Source organism: Lagopus leucura, unplaced genomic scaffold (assembly GCF_019238085.1).
Source record: "Lagopus leucura isolate 7727_CA_CO unplaced genomic scaffold, USGS_WTPT01 Super-Scaffold_100012, whole genome shotgun sequence".
NCBI classification, from domain to species: domain Eukaryota; kingdom Metazoa; phylum Chordata; class Aves; order Galliformes; family Phasianidae; genus Lagopus; species Lagopus leucura.
In genome coordinates, this window is record NW_024962267.1 from 19,050,705 (window position 1) to 19,072,090 (window position 21,386).

Consider the following 21,386-nt stretch of genomic DNA (forward strand, 5'->3'; position numbering starts at 1 on the left):
TAACCACAGCACCTGGGCAAAGGGGAGGGCGGGGAGACAAAGCATCCTTAGCCGCAGCATGTTGAAGGACGACACTGTGAAATAAACCTCCGGGTTCTGGACCCTATGTCAGCTTTATTGTGTGATGCAGTGTGCATATATAACCTCTACACAGAGCAGTAAATGTTAAAGCTACAACCTGAACGATGCCTTATTTGTACGCTGCTGAGACTTACAAGGAGGGCTCCAGAGGGTCAAGAGTCTGCCTGACCACCTGAAAGGACTGGGCTTACTGCTGGAATCGAGTACAGTGAGAGGCGTGTGGGTGAGGGTTGAACCATGGCACCAGAGCAAACCCACAGCATTTCTCAGAGCTCAGTGGAATGCTGCAGGGATTTGTGCTCAGCTGCTGCAAACCAGCATGGTGCAGAACCTCCACAGCTGCTCGAGGGAGGGGGGACATGTGCATGTGTATGTGTATGTGTACACCATGAACTGCTTGCAAGCTGGGGAAGGTAAAAGCAGTCACACTGCCATGAGTGTAACTCTTTCCACTTCTTCGACTTCAGACCAGAAGGATTTCACTTTAAAAAAGGAAAACTGGTAGGTAAGTTTCCAGCCTCACAGGACTGCTCTGGGATGACTGCAGGACTAATGTCTAAATAGTGAGTTCTCTGCTACGACCAAAGCTAAACCTTGTGAATTCATGCTAAAAGTAAAAGCAGAGATGGAGCTGAAGTTCTTAACAAAAATCTCCCCCTTCTCCCCTCTGTCTTCAGTTAGTGGAAGCAGAAAACAGCCAGCCTCAGAGAGTGGGAGGGTGCTCAGGGCCAGTGCAGTCTCCAGGCAACAAAGGCACACCTCCAGGGGGGACCTTTCTGCAGACTGGAGAGAGCTTGGTGCTGGTTTCCTTCTGAGCCTGCTGATGGAACGTTGCAGGGAGAGAAGGCACCTTTGGTCAGACTGACCCCATGCCGTCTTCCTACTGGTGCAGTGAAAGCTGCTGCCTCTTCCCACAAGCCTCACCTCACTCCTGCCCTCACATGAGCCCAGCTGCTTCAGGCAAGAAGCCTCAGTGTGTACCTACTGGGTTTAGTGCAATGAGTCATTGGCCAAGAGCTTGCTAGGAGCAACACAGTGCAGCTCCCGTGCAGGGAAAGGAAGCGATGCCCCAGAGATGAGGCAGGACCAGTGCTGGGCTGCACATCAGGCCCTGGGACACTGTGCTTTACCGTGGGGACCCTTCCTCTGGCATCACCACCAGTGGTTCTCACAGTGTCCCTAGTGGAAGGGACAAGGAGAGCAGCATCCTGCCCAAACAGATGTTGTCCTCATGATTATCCGGCCATGTGTCTGCACTCCAGCAACTTGTTCCTCTCTCTTCCAGCTTCCAGGGGGATGTGGCCATGGGAGAAGGAGGCGCAAGCACTGGGGGAAGGCTGGGTGCTGAAGTCCCGCACTGTCACTGAAATGCAGTGGCAGGTGGGCATCCCCTCTTCAGGACAAGTGGGTCATCACTGGCTTCTGCAAGGCATGAGAGGCAAGGCATCAGCACTGCTGTCCCCTGCCCCATGTGACACGGACAGCATATCCCCTGTCCCTCCTGGGGCTCTGTGGGTTGGAGGGGAGCACTGGAGGATGGGGTACCACTGCCAGCCTGGCCACGTACCGCAAAGAGACGCTCCACTCTCCTGTTCTTCCCATTGGGGTTCCTCTGCGTCAGCGAGCCACGGTAAACCGAGTTGCGGTCAAAGGAGTCATCGAAGCCTGTAAAGGAAGAAGAGGCATGAGGTGAGGCTGGGTAGTGCTCCAGCTCATGCAGAGGGGATTAGGCTCTCCCAGTGACGTCTGGCTTGATGGAGCATCTCTCTATCTTCTTTGCAGGACTGACGTGTCCTTGAGGCCGCCTTTATGTGCCTGCCCATAGCCTTAGGAGAGTGGATGACCGAGGAGACCTCTACACCTACCAGCCTGTGCCTGGGAAGCAGAGCTTTTAATTGTCTCATATGGGGAAACTCAATTCCTTCTTTGCATTAAGTGATCTTTCCCCTCCTTTCCTCCACTCATCTTCTATTTGGCGTTATCTGGAAGGAGAGCCATTCCTTCTGCCTGTAAGCGTATGAGGCAAGATAACGGAAATAGAAAAAGTCATTTCCTAATGGCATTTGCTGATATCTGTCAGGATGAAACTTTTCCTGTGATTGCCCTCTGCCACATGGGCTGCTGGGCTGAGTTTCAGGTCACGGCCTACTTTGAAGCACTCCCAAGCTGCCATTTTCCATGGCTTGGCTCCCAACCTCCCAGTGGGACCAGTGGCAGAGATGGGCAAATAGCAGGGCAAAGGATACCCTCCCCAGGGGAATCAGTGAGAAGAAATGGCTAAGGAAAGAAGCTTAGGTGGGGTGTTAAGGGCTAGTTTTGAAGGCAGAGCCACTAGGATGGTAGAAGCCTGCACTGCAGAGCAGTGGCCCTTGGGGCAGGCAGTTGTCTGCCACCAAGACCTGTATGGCAGCCACCTCACCCTGTCCCCAGCACTGACCCTGATCCTCCACCACAGATGAGGTCTCCTCTGTAGCTGTGCTGGCAGGACACAAGTACAGGGAACAGCATTCCAAAAAGGGAGAAAATAGGAAGAGAGAGATAGAAATGACCGAGCATCTCATGAGCTGAGGTCATCCCACAGACAAAGCCGCAGCTCTTACCAGTGATTTCAAAGGGACTGTTGAACCTCCTCCTGAGGACCTGGGGCCCAGACATCGCCTGCAAGAGAGGGAAAGCAGTCTGTGGTGGGTAGGAAGACACAGGTGCATCCAGAGGATGCCCTCCTGCCCTTGCTGAGCACTCAAACCCACATCCTGGAACACAGGATTAAGACTTATTAAACACATGCTAGACACCTACCCACCTTAACATCATCCGAAGACTCCCCTGGACTGCTGATGGGGGTGGGGGAGCAGAGGTGGAAAGCCTGCAGACAGAAAAGGGGCACAGGTTCTCTGGGTTTGCTTCACCCCAAAGCAGCCTCCCATCTCATCCTCAGTGAGGCTCAGAGCAGCCAGGAAGGAGCCAGGAGCAGCCAGGCAGCCCCTCCCTGTGCTCACAAGCCCCCTCCTCCCCACTCACCTGCCCATTTGATTTCTTCCTTGCCTTTTCCACCGGCTTCACCGTCAGCCCCGCAGCAGACAGAGCCGCGATTCGAGATTCAATATCCGATATCTTTAAAGGGAGGGAAACAAAACAGGTGGGCAGCGTGTGGAAGACTGCCAACCAGCTTTGTTAGCTGGGCTGGAGGTGAAGTAGCTCCTGATGAGCCCTTACCTCGCTCTCTGCCTGCTGGACCTGCGCAGCTGCCGAGGCCACTTTGTCCTCCAGCTCCGACAGCTCCGAGTCGGTCGTGCCGCAGTGCTGAGCCCCTTCCTCGAGCTCTGACAGAGTTGTCTCCAGCTGATAGGCCTTCCCAGCAGCCAGGTAGACCTGGAATAAAAAGAGAAAAAAAGAATAGGTTGCACCATTAAGCTTCCTGCTTGCTCCTCCCCATCATGTGAACACAGCCCCTGCTGCTCTTCTATGGCCCCCTTCCTGCCCTGCAGCACCCTCAGTTCTGGCAGGGCTCTTTGTCACTGTGTGTCCCATTGGAAGGAGATGTGTTACTCAAGTGCTGTTACCGCCCCTTGGCTACTACTCAGATGCAAGACCAAGCAAAGCAATTTAGTAGAAGTTAGATTGTCTGTGCAATAACATCAGTAGGCCACAGTTCTGCTGAATGATCCTGAAATCTTGGTACTGCTAATGCATGACCTGCTCCTCCAGCCCTCTCTGCTGGCATGCTGAGCGCCCACGTGTGCCATGTCCTATAGGTCCCCACTGAAAGCCCTGAGGCAGAGTGTCCATAACCAAGTGCAATCATTCAGTTTATGAGTCACAAGGGCACCGTTTGCTGCCGGGCCATTAAACATCATTAAGCATCCTCAAGGCAAGTGGCATCCCTTAAAGTGCAACCGGTGGGACATGACTCACCAGGGACCTGAGGGAATGGTGGGATGAGCACATGGCTCCCACGGCCATGAGCAGGAGAAGCAGGAAGCCCAAAGTTTGCTCTTGCACCAGTCAGCCCTCCAAAGGAAGGAGCGTGGCTCACCTGGACAGCAGGAGGGGCTCAGCATCATCAGATGGGGCAGTGGGGATGTCAGAAGGCATGGCTGGCAGAGCACAGATGTGATGCCCAAGCTCAGATCTCCAGCTACAGCACTTAGCTAGGAGGACCTTTGTGTCTATGAACTGTGAATAACCTACTGTTTGAGGCATATAAGAAAATCAGAGTGTGTCAACCCTCGGTTAATCCTTTTGAGGCAAACAGAACTCTTTCCTTCCCCTAAACTCTACCCTGAGCCTCACAACCTGCAGCTCGGAGGGTTGCATCCTTACACGTAGATGCTTGTGGTGCCCAACCTTTGACCTCCAGAATGCCTGCTAATAAGAAGCTTAGGGGGGGTCCACTGTACTCCCTCCCCCAATTCCCTCCTTGCTCACAGAGGCTCTGGGGAACCTTACATTTTCCTCAAGCTCACGGTATGCTTCAGCCGCCTCTTTCCCATCCTCCATGCTGAGATGCAGAGCACAGCCACCACTGCCCCAGCTCTGTCCTTGCAGTGACTCAGAGACCGCTTTCTCCGTGGCATTTATGGCTCTCAGTGCTTTGGCCGTGATTTCACTCAAAGCCTGAGCTGAGGACCTCTGTGAATGCCCAGTCAAAATGCAGGAAGGGGTGAGGAAAAAAGAAAAAAAAATTTCATTATTTTGACGTGTGCTTGTAGTGTACAACTCAGCACAAGTAGGCATGGAGGGGCATCAGGCCTATAGCAGCCAGTGGAAGATGGAAAAGGGATAATGAAAGGGCTTAAGGGCTCTCTAGTGGGGCTGAAAATGTGGCTGCCCAAGGAGTGGTGGGGTCACCATCCCTGGAGGTGTTCCAGAGCCATGGAGATGTGGCACTGAGGGACGTGATCAGTGGACATGGCAGGATGGGTTGGTGATCTTAGAGGCCTTTTCCAACCCGAATATTCGATGATTCTCTTAGCCTTTCTCCTGCCAGGTTGGCTGGTTGCGATGCCGCACTGGAAAAGCGTGTAAGATGTTGGATTGCCCCACTGCCAGAACCTGGGGCTGATATCCTTACCTCCCACCTCAAGGAGCACTGACAGCTGTGATGCCTCTAAGTGCTGCCCTAGCCCTTTTGCTAGGTAAGCCATAAAGCACACGTAAAAATAGACCCAAGAAGCTCATCATCCCTCTCTCAGCTGATAATTCCCTAGAAACCAAGGAGATTGGGGTGATATGTGCATTGGAGACAAAGACAAACAGTTTTGTTTACCACTGCACGTATTTCCAGGCAAGCCACTCTGCAAAGAACCAGCTAACTCAGCCCAGATGACACTTTTATCTCTTTATGGTGCCCTCATGGTACAGCAGAGTTTCACACCACAAACGCTGCTTTTATCTGAGTGCTCCCCCATTAGAAGCCTTTTTTCCTGGCTGGATGGGACTTGCATAGAAACCAACTGAGGATTACGTGAATTCCAGACCCAGGTCTGGATTTGGTCATGGAGGTGGTGCTGGGTTTCGTTAGGCTTTGTGCTCCCTGCTTCTGAATGCGCTCTGAACTCAGTTCTGATAACTGCAGATCATTTATGTCAGAAAGTCACTGGGTTTTCTCATGAGGCACCCTTAGAAATCTCCCAAAAAAACCCACAAGGCAGGTTGCTGTAAAAAAAAAAAAAAAAAAAAAAAAAAATAGGCACTGACACAGCCTTTAACCCAAACTCCTCCACCTGCACGTCACTGCAGTCAACTCTCACTCAGTTTTATGGTATTTGTTGCCTTTGCTCTGAGTGTCATTGCAGTGCAGAAGGCTGGATGTCTCTCTCAGCTTGGGAGCTGAACTGTGTAACCCCTATGTTACCTGCCTGACCTTCACCACTCTGTTTCGTGCTTATGGCCCTATTAGGGAATATGTGGGGAAAAATGGGACTGCTACAGGTCTGGAAGAGACATTTCAAGATGCAGCAGGCAGCTGCCAAGGGCTGCCAGTCCCAAATTGTCACTGAGCTCTTCTCTTCCCCTCTTCTCCATAGCATCCCTGTAATGGAATCCAGGCCCTGAGATAAGTGTGTAATACTCTACTGCATGGATATGGATGTTGCACCCCTTCCCATGATGGGCAGTAGTCTTTCAGACCTCTAAGAGAATTTATTTTCAACTCTTTGATCAGTCTAGGAGAGCCTAGGAGAGTCTTCCTAAGGTGAAAGGTCTAGATCCAATACCCTGGGACTTTTCTATTCCTAGCTGGATTTGATCTGTGCTGGTCATCCTTTCCACCTTAGAATGCTCTATGATACAGACAGTAGATCCAGACAAGCCACAGCCCTGGAGGCATCAAGCTGATGTGAGACAGAACAAGAGACCAGTCATGGTGCAAGTGAGGACACAGATTACCTTTCGAGCTTCACTGGCCACGTCATCGCTGGAGGAGCTCATCTCAGGTCTCTTCACTCCCTTCCTTTCTTCACACTCCTCTTCTTCAGAAGAGACTTCTCTGTCGCTGATGTTGCTGGTGAACTCCTCCAGCTTCCTCTTCAACTCCTCCTCCTCAGCATCAGGATCAAGCTGGGACTCTGTGGCCGGAGACTGAAACAACAGTAGAAGTGAATTGTTCACACAGAATTTATTTGGTTTTCCCCTTAAAAACAAAACAAAGCAACAAAAACCCCAAGGGATTAGGGACCAGAAATCACCACATTCTCATTTGTAGCCGTGGTATGGCTGGCAGCTCCAAGGACATAAACCCCCACCACCCAAAGGCAGTGCACCAGGCTGCAAGGAGAACCCCCGTTCCCTCAGCTGTGCTGAATTGGAGCCTCTCAGTACTGATTTGTGATGAGAAACACTCAGATTTACCAACAGGAACACCAAATAGCTGTCCCCATTACAAGTTTTGGGAAGAATAAGACATTACGTTGTTTCTCCCCCGTGCCTGAGGGACTGCTCTGTAATTATTACTATCCATCCCACTGAGTCATTAGCAGCCAGAGCACCTCATTGCAATGGGTTCACATGAAGGAAAAGTACACAGCCTAAAATTAGAGACCCAAAAAAATCAATGTTAAGCGACCTATGCATTCACAGATTCTGCATCCTCACCCAACTTTAACTTAATTTAGCTGTTTCCTTCAGAGCCTAATGGCATAGCAAGACAAGAGCAGCCCAGAAGAGATACAGAAGTCCTTCTTGACTCAGAGCTCTCATTTAAAATAACCAAATCACTTTTCTATACATAAAGATTGATTCTCCTAAGAGCACTCAACAGAGAATCAAAGCGAAACATGGTTTTCCTTGTGCAGAAGAGGCCTGGCACTAGCTTGCACAGGGACTCAGATGTCCTAGGTTAAGCTTGCCTCCATTTCTCTCCAACGACACAATGTTTTTGCTACCTAAATCAAGAGGAGTTAAGCCCTTTGGGGAGCTGGGCCAAGCTTTTTTTTTTTGCAGTCCCACTTTAGGGCTGCCCCTCCTCATCATGCTACTTTTGGGGTGACCCAGGGTGCTGATTTCTCCCTGAAACTCTCTGATAATGAGGAGAAGGGGCCAGTGAAGCCCTCTCTCCCTTCCTGTTGCCCTGTTACCTCAGCAGAGCGCACCAGGATTTTTTCCTCCAAGCGGTTCAGCACGCGTTCAATCACTGACATGCGTTTGTTGAGCTCGTGAATCTAGAGGGAAGGAGAAAGAATAGAGAACAGACCAGCCACCATTGACAGGACAGTGGGAAAGGAGCCCAGGGTGCATGCAACCAGCAAAAGTAAAAAAAAGAATCACAGAAACACTAAGGTTGGAAGAGACCTCTAAGATCATCTAGTCCAACCGTTGACCCATCCCCACCATTCTCACTAGCCACGTGCGAGAGACCAAGATACCAAAATATCACGTTGTGTTGGGCATCAGAGAGTGAAGGACTGTTACCCTGGGCACCCTGAGGAGCTTCACGAGGTGCAGAACCTCTCCTCAAAACTCAAAGTGATGCTACGTCCATGGAATGCTGTAAGTCCCACCAGAGCATTGGGAGCGTCGGCATGGTGACCACAAAACCTTCCTACCTTGGTCTTTTTCAACCTGCTCATGCACTTACCCCGTGATCCCCTGCTGAATACATCACTGGGAAAGGAAGGGGGTAGAAGGGAGGAGTTTCCCATGAAAAATTCCCAATCAGAACACAAAACTGAAAGTTGTTCCCAACACACTTTGAAGTTTTTCTCGCTTCTCAATGCTTTGATCTGTCAGGATTCTCAACCCTCTTTTCCTCCTCCCTCTACCAGCTGAAAAGAGAAGAGGAATAAAGAGAAATAAGAATTCTGAAGATCACGGAGAAATGGCTTTCTAGGCTCAAGAGCCACGACAAATTTTTTTTGTGGTTAAATGACTGAAAGCATAAAAGGAACCTCTTCATTTTTCCTCCTTTCAGAAATGAGTATTTTATCTCCTTCAGGACTGGGCCTTCTCCTTTGATCCAAACAAATAAAACACAAATGATGTAAAATATTGCCCATTCCACACGGATAAAACGCTGCATGCTGCATCACTCCTGCTCCGTGTGGCTGCCTCCCACTCAAAGGGGATGAGCAGCAAATGCAGTAAGTGAATGGAGCAACAAAGAGACGCGAGGGCTTCGCTTTGTTTTTGTAACATTTCCACCCTCTCACTGAGTTTTTGTGCTGGCTGGTGTTTGATTAATTAGATCCTCACAACAGCTTGCATCTGCTTAAGTGAAGATGGATGTAACAACCTGGCACCTGGGGAGAGCAAAGCTTTGCAATTACTGCCCCGAATTGAATGAGCCTTTAAGCAGCATTAAACCCACAGGCTGGAAGCAATCCACGCCAGCTCTAAGTGGTTTCTCACTATCATTGGGCCTGACTCTTGCAGCACTCTGGTGACAATGAGAAGCCTGTGATGGACCATAAACTTCAGGAGAGGGGATGGATGTGAGCTCAGCATCTGGTACTGTCTGCACGTCCTGTAAGCAGCAGCTCAGAGAGATCGGAGCACAATGCAGAGCTGGCTGTCGGCAGGTTACAGGGAGAGGAAGAGCTGGTTTTCATTCTCCTTCCTGAGCAAGGCTGGCTTTAGTGCCCAGTTATCCCCGTGCAAAGCAAGGTGCACCCCAATAGGGTGCATCCCATTAGGGGCTGGTCCACCTGCACTGCTCTCTGAACAACAAAGACTAGTGAATACATCTCCACTAAAACACTTCAGATGAGCCAACTTCAGCTTATTTCTGTGCTTTAAGAGCTGCTCTGGCTTTCTCTCCCCTTTGGGCTCCTCTTGGCTTCTCCTGGACTAGTGGTAGCAGCCATACCTGTGTTGCTGTGGGGTTAATGGGCCAGCACAGAGCCCCGTTTCCTCCTGCTGGGCAAGGGGCAGGCTCTGCTAGCTGTTGCTAGCTGTAAACCCATCAGCCACATAAAGGGCAGGAAGGATGAACAGCTACTTAAGCTAATGAACGATGCTGGCATACAAACAAATGGGGTTGAATCAGGAATTAGGAGATGCCTTGTAACCATTAGGTGCCATCGATGCCTTCACGCTGTTGTGACAGCAAAACACCAGGCACACTGCTCCCAAACCAGGGCTGGGAGAGGAGATGAAGGAAGTCATCTGGAGTACTGGTGGGAATTTGGCCCCATTTCCCCACTGCAAAGCACTGTGCACATTTCATGCCTAATGTACTGTGGGCTCATTAACGACACCCAGGCTGAGCTTTCTCCATTTGCAGTGGGCTGGAAAACGAAGCACGTCCACCCATTTGAACATATGCTGAGAGAAATAAAGGCCAAAGGACAGATGCCCCCATGGAGGCACACAGAGCTCAGCAGTACTCAAGATGTGCACAGCTGTAAGTGGAACCAGCACACTTCTCCCCTTGGAAATCTGTGTGGTCAGACACCAATGTGCATTTTGCTGCTGAAGAGGGTCAGAGAAGGCTTAACCGTTCTCATCCTTTCTCAAAGGTGATGACAAGAACTGCAGGTCCTCACTTGACAATTAAAACAAGCGCACAGCCTTCCTGACACCCTTCTCTAGGCTGTTCCCCTATTATCACTTGGCAGAAATGCATGACAGGTCAGCCTGTCCCTGTCCTACTGAGGCCGGAACGCTCCACGCTGCCAAAGAATAGGATCTCAGGGCTGATTAAACATTCCCCTCCAAGCCTTGATCATAAAGCCCATTCACTTGATGAATGAGGACACGTAAAACTATAGGTAGTGTGCAGATTAATGGGGGCAGGCTGGAAATTAACAGCCTTGAAGGCAGGCTTGTTACTGCATCAACAGCGGGTACAGTTTCTCCCAGCCATGACCATAGAAGTAGAAGGGCTGATGTGAGGAATACTGTGTAATATTAATGGGACAGAGAAAAGCCTGATCTCTTCACCATGAGGAATGGATGAGCAGAAAACACACCTTCCCACGTTCCCAGCCTGACTTCCCATTTCATGGCCACCTCTGCATAGCCCAGGGGGCTGAGCATGGCCTGGGCATTCATCCACCTGGTGCCACACAACCACCATGCGACACCAAGCAGATGTGACAGCCTCTAGGCCACCCCACAGGTGGCACTGTTTGGTACCTGACTTCCCGAGCTGTGGCTGATGTTCTCCTGGGAGGAGGCTCTGCTCCGGCGTTTCAGGTGGTGAGGCAGGCAGGCAGCGAGCTTTGGGGCTCCCTTCACATCCTCATCAGAGGTGTCCATGTCTGCAGAGTAGGGGGACCGGGGCTGCTCCACCCAGGGGCTGCCTTTGGAGGGAGAAGGCTTCAGTATGAGGACTCAAGAGATTCACAGCCCCTAGCACAAAGCCCTCACCCCCTCAGATCTCAAGCAGCTGAGACCCTCAATAAAACCTGCTCCTGCCTCTTCAGTCGTGTTGCAGCCCAGGTTTGGGCTCCTCATTCAGTCCGGGTGCTGGGAGCAGTTTATCCACATGGAACATAACTTATGAAAGCAGGGAGGGCATCTTCCCAAGGTGCAATGAGGGCTGGAGAGATCTCTTGGGTAGCTCTTACAGGCATTTTTCCCTAGCAGGGTGCTGGAACCCAGACACTTACCAGGTTTTGAACTTCTGTCCAGGCTCCGTCTGCGTGCATTGAGCGTGAGTCGAACCTCCGTGCTGAAGTGCTGCTCTGGAGGGCTGAGGTGCTGCTCCTGCTCCCTCAAGATGTGGAACACAGCTGCCAGGTCAGCCTCCTCCAGCCGGGGCTCTTGGGGAGCATCCTCAGCTGGGCCAGAGAAATCTGGGAAGGACTGAGAGACGGGGGCTGATGCTGGGACCGCCCTCCCCACCTCCCCAAGCAGTTCCTAGCTTTGTCCTCCAATAGCTGCACGGATTGAGCCTTTATAACACTGATTTTAAGCAACCTGGCTTACAGGCTTTTTGATCTTAAGGCTGAGCAATATTTCAGATGACTGCCAGGGGGCACTGTTAGTTTCTATGAGAGCCAGGCATCTGCCAGGCTGACTTGGGCCCCAAGATCCAGCCTTTAAAGCATCACACACTTTGATTTGCAACGTTGCAACAGCCATCTACTTCTCAACAACCAATACATCGACTTTGAATCAGCCCTCCTTATGCTTGCATTAAATTCCACAGCATAAGGGCGAAACGTAGGTAAAGGACGTACATATCTATGTAAAGAAAGATTGAACCTGCCCATTTGTCCCAAATCCTGTATTCTCCCAACCAGCTGGCACAAAGCAGTTATTTTTGCAGTTTTTTTTGTGCCCCACGTTCTCTTCTCTGACAGATGGGGACTTCCCACCCCTCTGGCCACGCAGGATTCCTCTTCTGAACCTCACACACAAAGCTACCAGCAAACCACGTCCCCAGTGCATGCGGGAAAGCAGCCCCAAACTGGATTGGATGATGGGAGAGAAAGCTGTTTTCAACATTCCTTAAGTGCTGAACGTTCTGCTCCCAAACACTGGCTGGAAGCTAGGGTGTCCCACAGCCCTGGGACAGCACAGCAAATAGCTAGCAAAGAGATCAGCCCAAATCTGGAAGGAGAGGTGCAAGAGAGTCCTCACCACAGCCAGCTCTCCTGCTCCTGACTCAGGGTTTGGAATGGAAGAAGAAATAGCAGTGCTCCGCACAGAGATTGGCACTGCTGCTTCCCAAAGCCACTGTGCAACCCTACAGCCAGAGCAGCAGGAGGAGGACAGAGAGAAAGGCAATCCCAGTACCTGGAAAGCATCAGAGCTGATGGCCACTGGAGAGAGCTGGGCAGATTGGCGGCGAGACTGGGCAGAGTACTCCGAGTCCAGCTCGAAATCAAAGGGGTGCACGGACAGCAGGCGCTTTGTCTTGCGCATCTTGGCATGGAAAATGGGAGAAGGGAAAACTCAGCTGGCTTCCATGGAAAGCAGAAGGAGCCCTAGCCTGCTTAGTTTGCAGAATCTGTTTGTGGGAAGCTCTCAGGATGGGAAGCCCCCACTTTTCCTGGAAAACACTGGGTTCTCAGGAGTATCCTGCTTGCAGGGAGCCAGTTATGTGAGACTGCTAGGACTGAACTCAAAGACCTGGTTTCCTGGGTCCCTGCATCGAGACTGTGGCCATAAGCAGACAGCAAGATGCTCTGCTGGCAAGATTGCTCTGCTGGCAAGACGAGCAGCTGAACCCCTCAGAAAGAGGCTCAGGAGCTGCTCTTGGGGCCTGAAGCAGCTCCATACCTCCGATCCTGGGAGCAAACCTCCCCAGATACGGGGAAAGCCACGAGCTGGTCTGGGAGTGGGGCTAGCATCAGGAAGCAGAGCAGAGAGCAGTACCCAGCCACCACCACCCAAGGCAGGCTACAGTGCACCCAGAAGGAGTGAGTGGCTGCAGGGGAAGCCCTTACTCTGTTGTAGCACTCTGCTTCAGCTCCATGGAGCGCATCATCCTCATCACCACTGTCGTCCCCAGTGCCACCATTGGCAGGGTGCTGGCATTCACCTGGAGGAGACAAGGGCATGGTGAGCATGGGCAGCTCCTGCACCCTGACCCTGGGGCAGGTAAACCCCTGCCCTGGTGTCCCACCAGTGCATGTCAGAAAAACTGATTCTGAAACACCTCCTTCAATTTTTATTATTTGGCACGATGCACTGTGGCTCCTGTGTGGCACAAATAAAAGGAAGGGGACAACGGAAAGAAAAGGAACAAAAAAATCCTCTTGGAAGAGCAAAATGTCCCATGGCAAGATTGACCCTCCCTGCAAGAAGAACACAGCCCAAATCCACAAATTCAGCGCATTTGTTACGAACACAGCCAGCTTCAAGCACATGACATGGATGCGCTGAGATCACAGTGAGTTCTCGCAAGCCACAAGTTTGGCAGGCAACAAAAAGCCCTGTTGTTTCAGAGTCTGCCCTCAGAAGCCCCAAGGGTGCTGCAGGGCAGAGGATGAGCAGCGAGGCTCCTCGTCCCAGCCACACCGAGCAGCTCCAGGGTATCCACAACCAGAGGGAGCAAAAAGAAAAACAGCAGCAACCTCCATCTGACTGCATAACACACACTGCAGTTCTCTTTTTGACTTACTGTTGATGTCTGGCAGGCTGTAAACTCTGTCATGAAGACCTGAACAACAAGAGGAATAAAAAAAAAAAAGGATAAATAAATGTTTTCTCTAGGTAGCTTGCACAGAACAAGTCTCAGAGCAATGCTTAAGCACAGCTCTCAGTCTCTAGCCATCACAAGGCACAGCCAACAAAGGCTCTTTGGAGAGAACAAAGCATGTGCTTGGAGACATAGCTTGACTTGGAAGATCAAGTCGTATATTGGGCACAATATCATCTCAGAAAGAGCAGTGATGCAGTGGCACAGCTGTCCAGGGGGTGCTGGGGTATTCCATAACCGTGGAGATGTGGCACTGAGGGATGTGGGCATGGTGGGGTGGGTTGGGGTTGGACGTAGGGATCTTAGGTCTTTTCCAACTGGAACGGTTCTGTGATTCTCTTATCCTTCTTAGATATAAAAAGGAATCTCAGAAACGCATGCCACAAGAGTTGTGCTGGTGCCAAGAAAGCAGACCAGCTGCAGAGGTGGCAATCACAGCCGGGTAGACAAACCACAGCCGGGCACACAAACCACAGCCGGGCACAGGCAGAGCCGAGGTGCCAGGACAGGCTTTGAGCCTGGCACTCAGTGCCCCCTGCTGACAGCAGCTGCTGCATGCATGCACAGCACCCAGGCTCAAACCTCAGACCCTAAAACCCCAAGGGCTCGGCATGGCTGCAGCAGGTTTTGCGCCTGCTGGCTGTATGTGCCAGACAGAGACGTGAAAGCAGGGAGCTGAAGCTGCTCCATCAACCACTGCAGCAAGCCTGCAGGCAGCCAGCACAGCCAGTTGTTCAGCAAATTCCTCAGCAAGCTATGTAAGTCAAGGCGAGAAAGTTAACCCCAGCTGAAGACAGAGCTTGGACATCCTACCCTGCTGTTTCATGGGTATCAACACTAAGTTCTCTGGCTGGCATCCCTTCGGGTGCCTGCCCAGCTTGCAGGACAGCAGAAACCCCGGTGCTTGTCCTCACCTAGAAGAGCTGAATTCCCCTTCTGCCCTGGCTGCAGCCTGCCGTAGAGGGACTGCAGCACCTTGGCACTTCCAAACCTCTTGAAACGGGACCGCACGTGCTCGTAGTACCACTCGAGGGAACCGATCTTCACCACCCTGCCCCAGGAGGAAGCACATAGAGGTGAGGCAGCCTCGCCAAAACAGACCCTCACCCCGCTCCCACCCCCACTGAGCAGAAGGATCACCCTTAGGGTATGGGGAGCAAGCAGAGGATGCAGAGAAAGGAGACCAGCACGAAGCTGTCCCTGTTCATCACAAGGGAGTTGGACTGGGTGACCTTCAAAGGCCCCTTCCAACTGAACGATGGCAAACGGAGCGTGGGGCTGAGACTGCAGAAACTCTCCATCCCGATGCCCCAGCACAGTGCCCCTACCTGGAGAGGCGGCAGGGGTCACAGACCCAGCCCTGCTCCCTCTTGTTGTAGCGGCTGCAGCTCTTGCAGGTGTAGAAGCGGCAATCCAGGCACTGCCGCTTGCTGTTCAGCAGGAACTTGAAGGGCTGCAGGCAGTGCACGCAGTGCGTTTCGTTCAGGTGGGACTGGTGGGTCAGGAACTCTCTCTTGCTGCTTTCCTGGTCTATCTTGCACTTCAGGTCCCTGCAGATGCATCCCAAAAACAGAGGGGCGAGCATTAGGTGGTGAAATGGCAACCAACAGCAGCTCCCTCCTGCTCCCAGCCCTGGACACCTGCAGTAACCCCAAGGAAATCAATGCTACCACTCTGATTTTTGCATCACTCTATCCATGAGCAGATCCTTCCACTGATACGCTTTCATCCTGGATGCCTTTCCCCAGCACACAATATCATTTCGGTGAGCTCTGTACCCTCTCTCACATGGTAAACCCAGTAACGCTCGATCAGCCTAGAGAATGATTTTTCAGGGATCACCTCGAGTCCCACAGCTGGTGGAAACAGCTGGAGGGCAAATTAATCAATAACTTATCACGGGGTAAAATTGTGCCCAGCTGAGCAAGGCAGCAGGCTCCACATTTCAGAGCAGGTCCCTATGCATCATGCTATGCTATGCTATCATCCTATGCTGCTGCCACATTTCAGATCAGACTTGGCTGTACTAAAAATTGGTCCTTTTTGCTGCACAGGGCATCTCTTTGCCACCAAGCCTCAAAATGCATTTCAACCCAAACCTTTAGGGGCTGGAGGCTTTACCCAAAGGCTTTCTGTTTGTTCTCTGTGCTAGCCCAGGTATGTTTGCCCTCTGGGCTATGGTTACAAGATGGTGTTTGACTTGCAAGAGGCCCTAGCAGGCTTGTTTTCCATCTGGGCAGGGTGAGGGAGCTGCATTTTGCAGGGCAGAAATTGGCCAAGACCAGAAAGCTCAAGCAACCAGGAGGCTTTGCACTGCATCTGGTCACCTGCACCACTGCAAAGCTTCCCCTCTGGAGCTTCCTGATGGAACAGCTTGCACTCACCGCGGAACACAACACGTGAAAATAAGCAGTAAGCTTACATGCAGCCACATAAAACAAACCCCAAAACACAAAACCCACCCAGCTGCAGGCTGTGGCAGCCTCACAAACCACCTTCTGAGCGCACAGGCCAAGAAAGCAGGTACTGCACAAACCCAAACTGATCTTAATCCCAGTGGCACAACAGCATTCAGTCCGGAAGAGCAAACAGCAAACAAGGAAGAAGAAAGCTTCCCATGGACACTGCTTGCCTTTGAACTCGTGGCACACTGCGTTCATCCATGGCTTCACCAAAAGGGCTGCAGGTTTGGGTGCTGACCCCAAGCTGTGGGCTGCACTCAGCGTTCCTTTGCCACCCTGCACCCAGGCTGCTTCCAGCAGGATCCGATCTTTCCCTGGACTGCCTTTTCCTGTTCTCAGAGCCAGTCGGACCCCTTCGCTTCCCCTCCCTCGCCCTCGAGAGCTGCTAAAGGAAGGACAAGCCTCAGCCCAACCGGTTTAAAACCTGCATGCCTCCGTCTGTCCGTCCCGGCAGCCCATCCTTGCGCTGCTCTGCTCAAAGTGAACCAGCAGCAGGGAAGTGGGGAGATGCCAACTGCTCAGTCCCTAAAGCAGGGGGCTCTGGCAGCAAGCTTTATGGAAGGAGGCAACGAGATGCCCCGCAGAGGCTGCTCCTGAATTCCTCAGGCACATATTTCTGCGGTATCTGGGCAGCTGAAGCCTTTGTCCACATTGGGTGAATTGCTTCTGACAAAAAACACAGAGGAGGCTGAAAGGGAAGAAAAAGACCAAGTGGGGGAACATTCCTTCAAGGCTTGCATGTTGAGACAGGTCCTGGGAACCAAGTGGGGACAGTCAGAGCAAAGGGAGCAGGATCAATGGGATTCTTCCATCATGTCCCAGCTTGTCACATGCAGAAAACACTCATGTATCCTCCTGTCCAACATGCAGGTACAGGGCAGGCTTGCCCAGCACACCGGATGGTCTGGTATGGCCTGGCTTTATAGGGATACCTGCTGTACCATAAATCTATACCAGCTTTAGCTTGGTGGAAACAGAGAGTTGGGTTGGTGAGCCCACACACACACCTCTGGCTGGGTGACACGCTTGTACTGAAAGATGTTGGCACTTGGGACGCCTGTGATGCAGGAGAGGTCAAAGCACACTCACCCATTTTCACAGAATGAATTTCAATCACGTTTATCGCTTCCTGCTCACACAAACCAGGCAAACAGGACTTGCTATCCTGCCAGCAGCTAAATGGATTCCTCTCACTTTGGACCCAACCTTCCTGCTGCCTTCAGCTTTGTTTGTGGGGCCAGTCCCTGTTTTGAAAAACCACACGCACCAGCAGCACCTTTCTTTGTGCTCAGAGCTCACTAAATACCTGTCTGCCCCGTAAAGCCTCAGCAGTGCCAGGCCTCACAGAGTTAATGCAGATCCTCTGTGGGGCAGGAAGCAGCTAATGGAGCAGAACAGGGCATTTAAAGGTTGCAGCATTCCAGAAGCACCTCTGAGCTCTGCAGTGCTCGTCAAAATGGAAAGCTAAATATAAAAGCAATAAGTGCTGTGACAGGGCATTGCAGCACTTTGCATCTCAGGTGGGAAGCGGAGGAGCACACAGAAATAAGCTGGGACCACAGGATAGCACAGCTTTTCCCCTTATTCTTTAGTTATTCCTTTTTTCTTTACCCTACCTGAATTCGGTGCTTTCCTCTGCCTCATCCCAACCCTGATACTTTCCTCTTTGGAGGCTCAAGGGCTCAGCTGTAGCTGTGCTGACCAGCAACCAGTCAACATTCCCTATGGGACCCATGCAGGGCACCCAATTAAGCCAGTCTGGCGCCAGGTCAAGTCAGTGAGGAATTCACATCGCCCACTGCTTTGCTGAAGGGCACAGCAATGTCTGTCCCCACCCCCCTCCTCTAGGCAAAGCACAGCTCTGTCACACAGGAGACACTTTCCCTTTCCAGTAATCACATGTTTTCCAGCACCCTTGTCTGGTCTGCGTCCTGCTTTAGAGCTACCAGCTACAGGACGGTGATGATAGGGAATTCTCTCTTCCTCCCACACTGTAATCAGATATGTAATCAGCAGACTCCAACATTTCCAGCTCAGAGCTCATGGTGAATGGCACACCCCACCCACCCTGCTCAGCATCCTTCGTGCAGGCGGTGAATAGCATCACTCAGCCCAGCTGATGGGTGCATGCAGGAATTGTGGCTTTGCAGGGGCTCTTATTCCTGGTTAATCGCTGCTAAGGTGCCTGGCCAGATCAACAGGGAGTTCTCAGAAGCATGAGGAAACCCACTGCAGGCAGAGGAACCTGTTTTCCCACCAGCTGTCACTGTATCACGAAGCACATCACACAATTAAAGCACAGCATCTCCCATTCCATGAAAAGGGAACTTTAAAACCCACTTGCTTCCCTCACCACTGAAAACAACATTGTTTTCTTACACACACTTGGGAAAAACCTGCCTTAAATCCTCGCTTGGGCTGCAACAGGGCTGCTAAGTCCTTTCCTTTTCAGCGTGTGCATCAATTCAGTGACTTTCTATTTTACCCCAATCTCCCTGAAGTTGCCCCAGAACAGCACAGGCTGCCACAGAGTGTATTTCAGCCTCCTGACAACTGCTATACTCCCCTCAGTTATTTTCCAATAGTCCTTCAGGTGTCCATAAGCTCCCAGGTCTCACTATATTGCAGAGAATGATCCACCTGGGGTTGGAACTAGATGACCTTTAAGGTCCCCTCCTACCTCAGCCATCCTATGATTCTATTCTATGAAGTGTATGAGAGCTCCCAAAACAACACTGTGGCAGAGAAACCCACTTAACTGCTAAGAACTCCTTGGGAAATGGAACCCAGCAGCCAGTGGAGTGCACTGAGCAGGCTGCCCCATCACCTATCAATCACTACCTTCAGTTTACAGCTCCGTCCTCCTCACCCACTGCTTTATCCATATCCAACACGAGATGAAGGAGCCTATATCTCCCATTGGCAGGCACAGGTACTCACTCCAACCGCTCCTCCTCTTTCTTCCGCAGGTCAAAGTCACGCTGAACCACCTCCCAGACATGCTTGGCCTCCTCATCGGTCAGCTTGGAGAGATCCAGCTTCCTCCCCATCTTGCACGACGAGCCTAAGTGACAACCAGAGGCATTCCTACGGCCGGCCCCGTTACCCGACACACTGCTGGGCCCCACCTCCGTGACCGCCCCAAAGAATGGGGCCGCGGGCAGGCGAGCTGGCTCCTGCCAGCCCCACACCTCATCCGCCCAGCTGGGTTAAAGGAAGCATTGACTCACTGCCAAACCACTCGTGTTGTGCAGGGAGCGTAGATCCAACAGGTCTTAAAGCACCTCCCCAAGGAAAGCAAGCATGGAGGCAGGGCATAAGCAAGGGCCAAGCATCCCACCACCAGTGCTGCTCTGTGCCCCACCTTGCCTCTTAAAACCAGCAGCTTTAACGAGGGAAATGGGAACAAATGGGTGCCCAAGCTACGCTGTCTGCCCTCCCAGCAATTTGGAGAATATCAGCTGCGCCAGGAGCAAATAGCTTAATTAGTAGGCAGCTCTCCTCTCATTTACTGTTATCAAGAGAAGATGGTTTGACAGGATTTAAAAAAAAAAAAAAAAAAAAAAGCCAAACAAATGCTAAGCATGTCATGTACCTGGAGGAATATATTTAAATTGCAATAATCCAATTAGCAAAGCTGGTCTTGTTGCTGTATTTGTTGTTCGCCCTCTTGGTAAAACACTCCCTCTGTGTCTCCAAGTGAGAATTCCTGTATTACATATACCAGAAGAAGGAGAGAATGAAAAGAAGCCCTTTTCTTATCTTCATCAGAGAAGGAGGAAAACATTCTGCCCTGAAAAGGCTGAGTGCAGTGGGAGCAGCCAGCCCTGGAGGGCTTTAGCCGCTCGGCTGCCGTGTTCTGTCCGTGTGGTGCAGGGAATTATCTCCCCCACTAACTCACTTGAAACAAGATTAGGCTAAACCCTACGGACAGAGCCAGAAAGGGATTTTTCAATCCAAACATGGATGGATTTTGTACAGAAAAAGTGATAATTACAGATGCTGGGTATCAGGAATGCATGATCTCTGGATGCCCATACATTGATTTCCAGCCCCTCTTCCAGCAGAGATGGAAGAGCTGTCCTGGTGAAAGCAATTAGTTTTTTTTGGCAGGAGTGAGATGTGGGCTGAGCCATCCTTATGTAAGTATGTCTGCAAGCTTGTGCGCCCCAGTGCACCCAAAAAGCACAGCGGGCTGATAGATCCCAATTAACATCATAACGAGACCCTGTTGGAGGACCTGCCAACTCAATTACCCAGTCCCAAGTGCTTGGGATCAGAGCGGTGTGGGAGGCTTCCTGGATGAGGGCCCGTAGATGGCCATAAATTCCTAGTGTTGTGTCTCTTTGGGAACTGCATTCCTTATGGGAAGCTCTCAGTGATACGGCCATCCGAGTAGCTTGGGTACGGTTAAAACTGGGGCTCAGTTTGTGATTTTTGGCCTCACCAGATAAGGAAAAGAGCAGTATTTTGGTGTCAGCTTCTTGAAGAGAAACATGCCTTTGTGGAAGCAGGGCAGCCCTGAGCATGTGCTGCTCTGCAGTCATCCCTGAGTCATGAGACCCCTCAGCTCTGCGGTTGCCTTCCATCATCCCTTGGCACTTTTATAAAGACCCATTCTCACCCGCTCCCATCACACTGGTCAGAACAAAAAGGGCAGGAAAGGGTTGCAAAGTGCCCCTGCTATTTCTGTACATGGCCCATAAGGGTTTGATACGGGTTTTGTCTATTAATACGACTGTGAAATTCTGTTATAATTCTGTTATTGTGTGACCGTATCTCATTTGGAGGCTACCAGAACGATCCCAGCAGCCTCCCCTAAAGAAAATGGCCATTTGATGGTAATTATCTTGGAAAATCATGTGCTGACATTGGTTGCAATTAGATAAACACAGTCACAGGATTAGAAAAGAATGTTTGCATCGTTAGGGTGGAAGCTGTATTTCATATAGGGGCGTTTTTGCTGCACATGTAAACAAAGCAGATGCCAAATTCCTACAGATCCCTACAAATTCCACCACCTCTTTTTCCCCCAACTAACCTCAATAAGAAGAGAATCCCATCCCCTTGCCTAACAAAAGCTTGGTTGAGAGAGATCTCGTCGGAAATTGATATTTTAATAGGAACAGCCCTCAAATTGTGGATTTCCTCTATTGATCGGGGTGAATTCGGTCCTATGGGAACGTCTCATTTGTGCTGATAAAAACGTAATTCAAACCACTGCCTGCAGAGAGGTGGTAAAATAGCTGGCA

The 21,386-nt window shown here is 51.1% G+C and overlaps 1 protein-coding gene across 8 annotated transcripts; it reads right to left on the minus strand.

The window, feature by feature from the left end:
* Positions 1-95: 95 nt before the first annotated feature.
* MLPH (melanophilin) lies at positions 96-19,468 on the minus strand. Of its 8 annotated transcripts, XM_042874924.1 has the most exons (18): positions 19,365-19,468; positions 19,075-19,198; positions 15,001-15,222; positions 14,587-14,723; positions 13,595-13,633; positions 12,918-13,012; positions 12,265-12,393; positions 11,133-11,328; positions 10,657-10,823; positions 7,659-7,742; positions 6,472-6,663; positions 4,531-4,713; positions 3,298-3,453; positions 3,103-3,195; positions 2,885-2,947; positions 2,682-2,739; positions 1,649-1,746; positions 96-1,503 (listed from the first exon to the last, which is right to left on the minus strand). In XM_042874924.1, exons 1-18 carry the CDS (start codon positions 19,450-19,452, stop codon positions 1,477-1,479), a joined length of 2,151 nt encoding a protein of 716 aa, XP_042730858.1. In that variant the 5' UTR covers positions 19,453-19,468; the 3' UTR covers positions 96-1,476. The 8 variants fall into 8 exon arrangements, with proteins under 8 accessions (XP_042730858.1, XP_042730861.1, XP_042730859.1 ...); XM_042874927.1 differs by lacking the exon at positions 12,265-12,393; XM_042874925.1 differs by lacking the exon at positions 7,659-7,742.
* Positions 19,469-21,386: the final 1,918 nt, after the last annotated feature.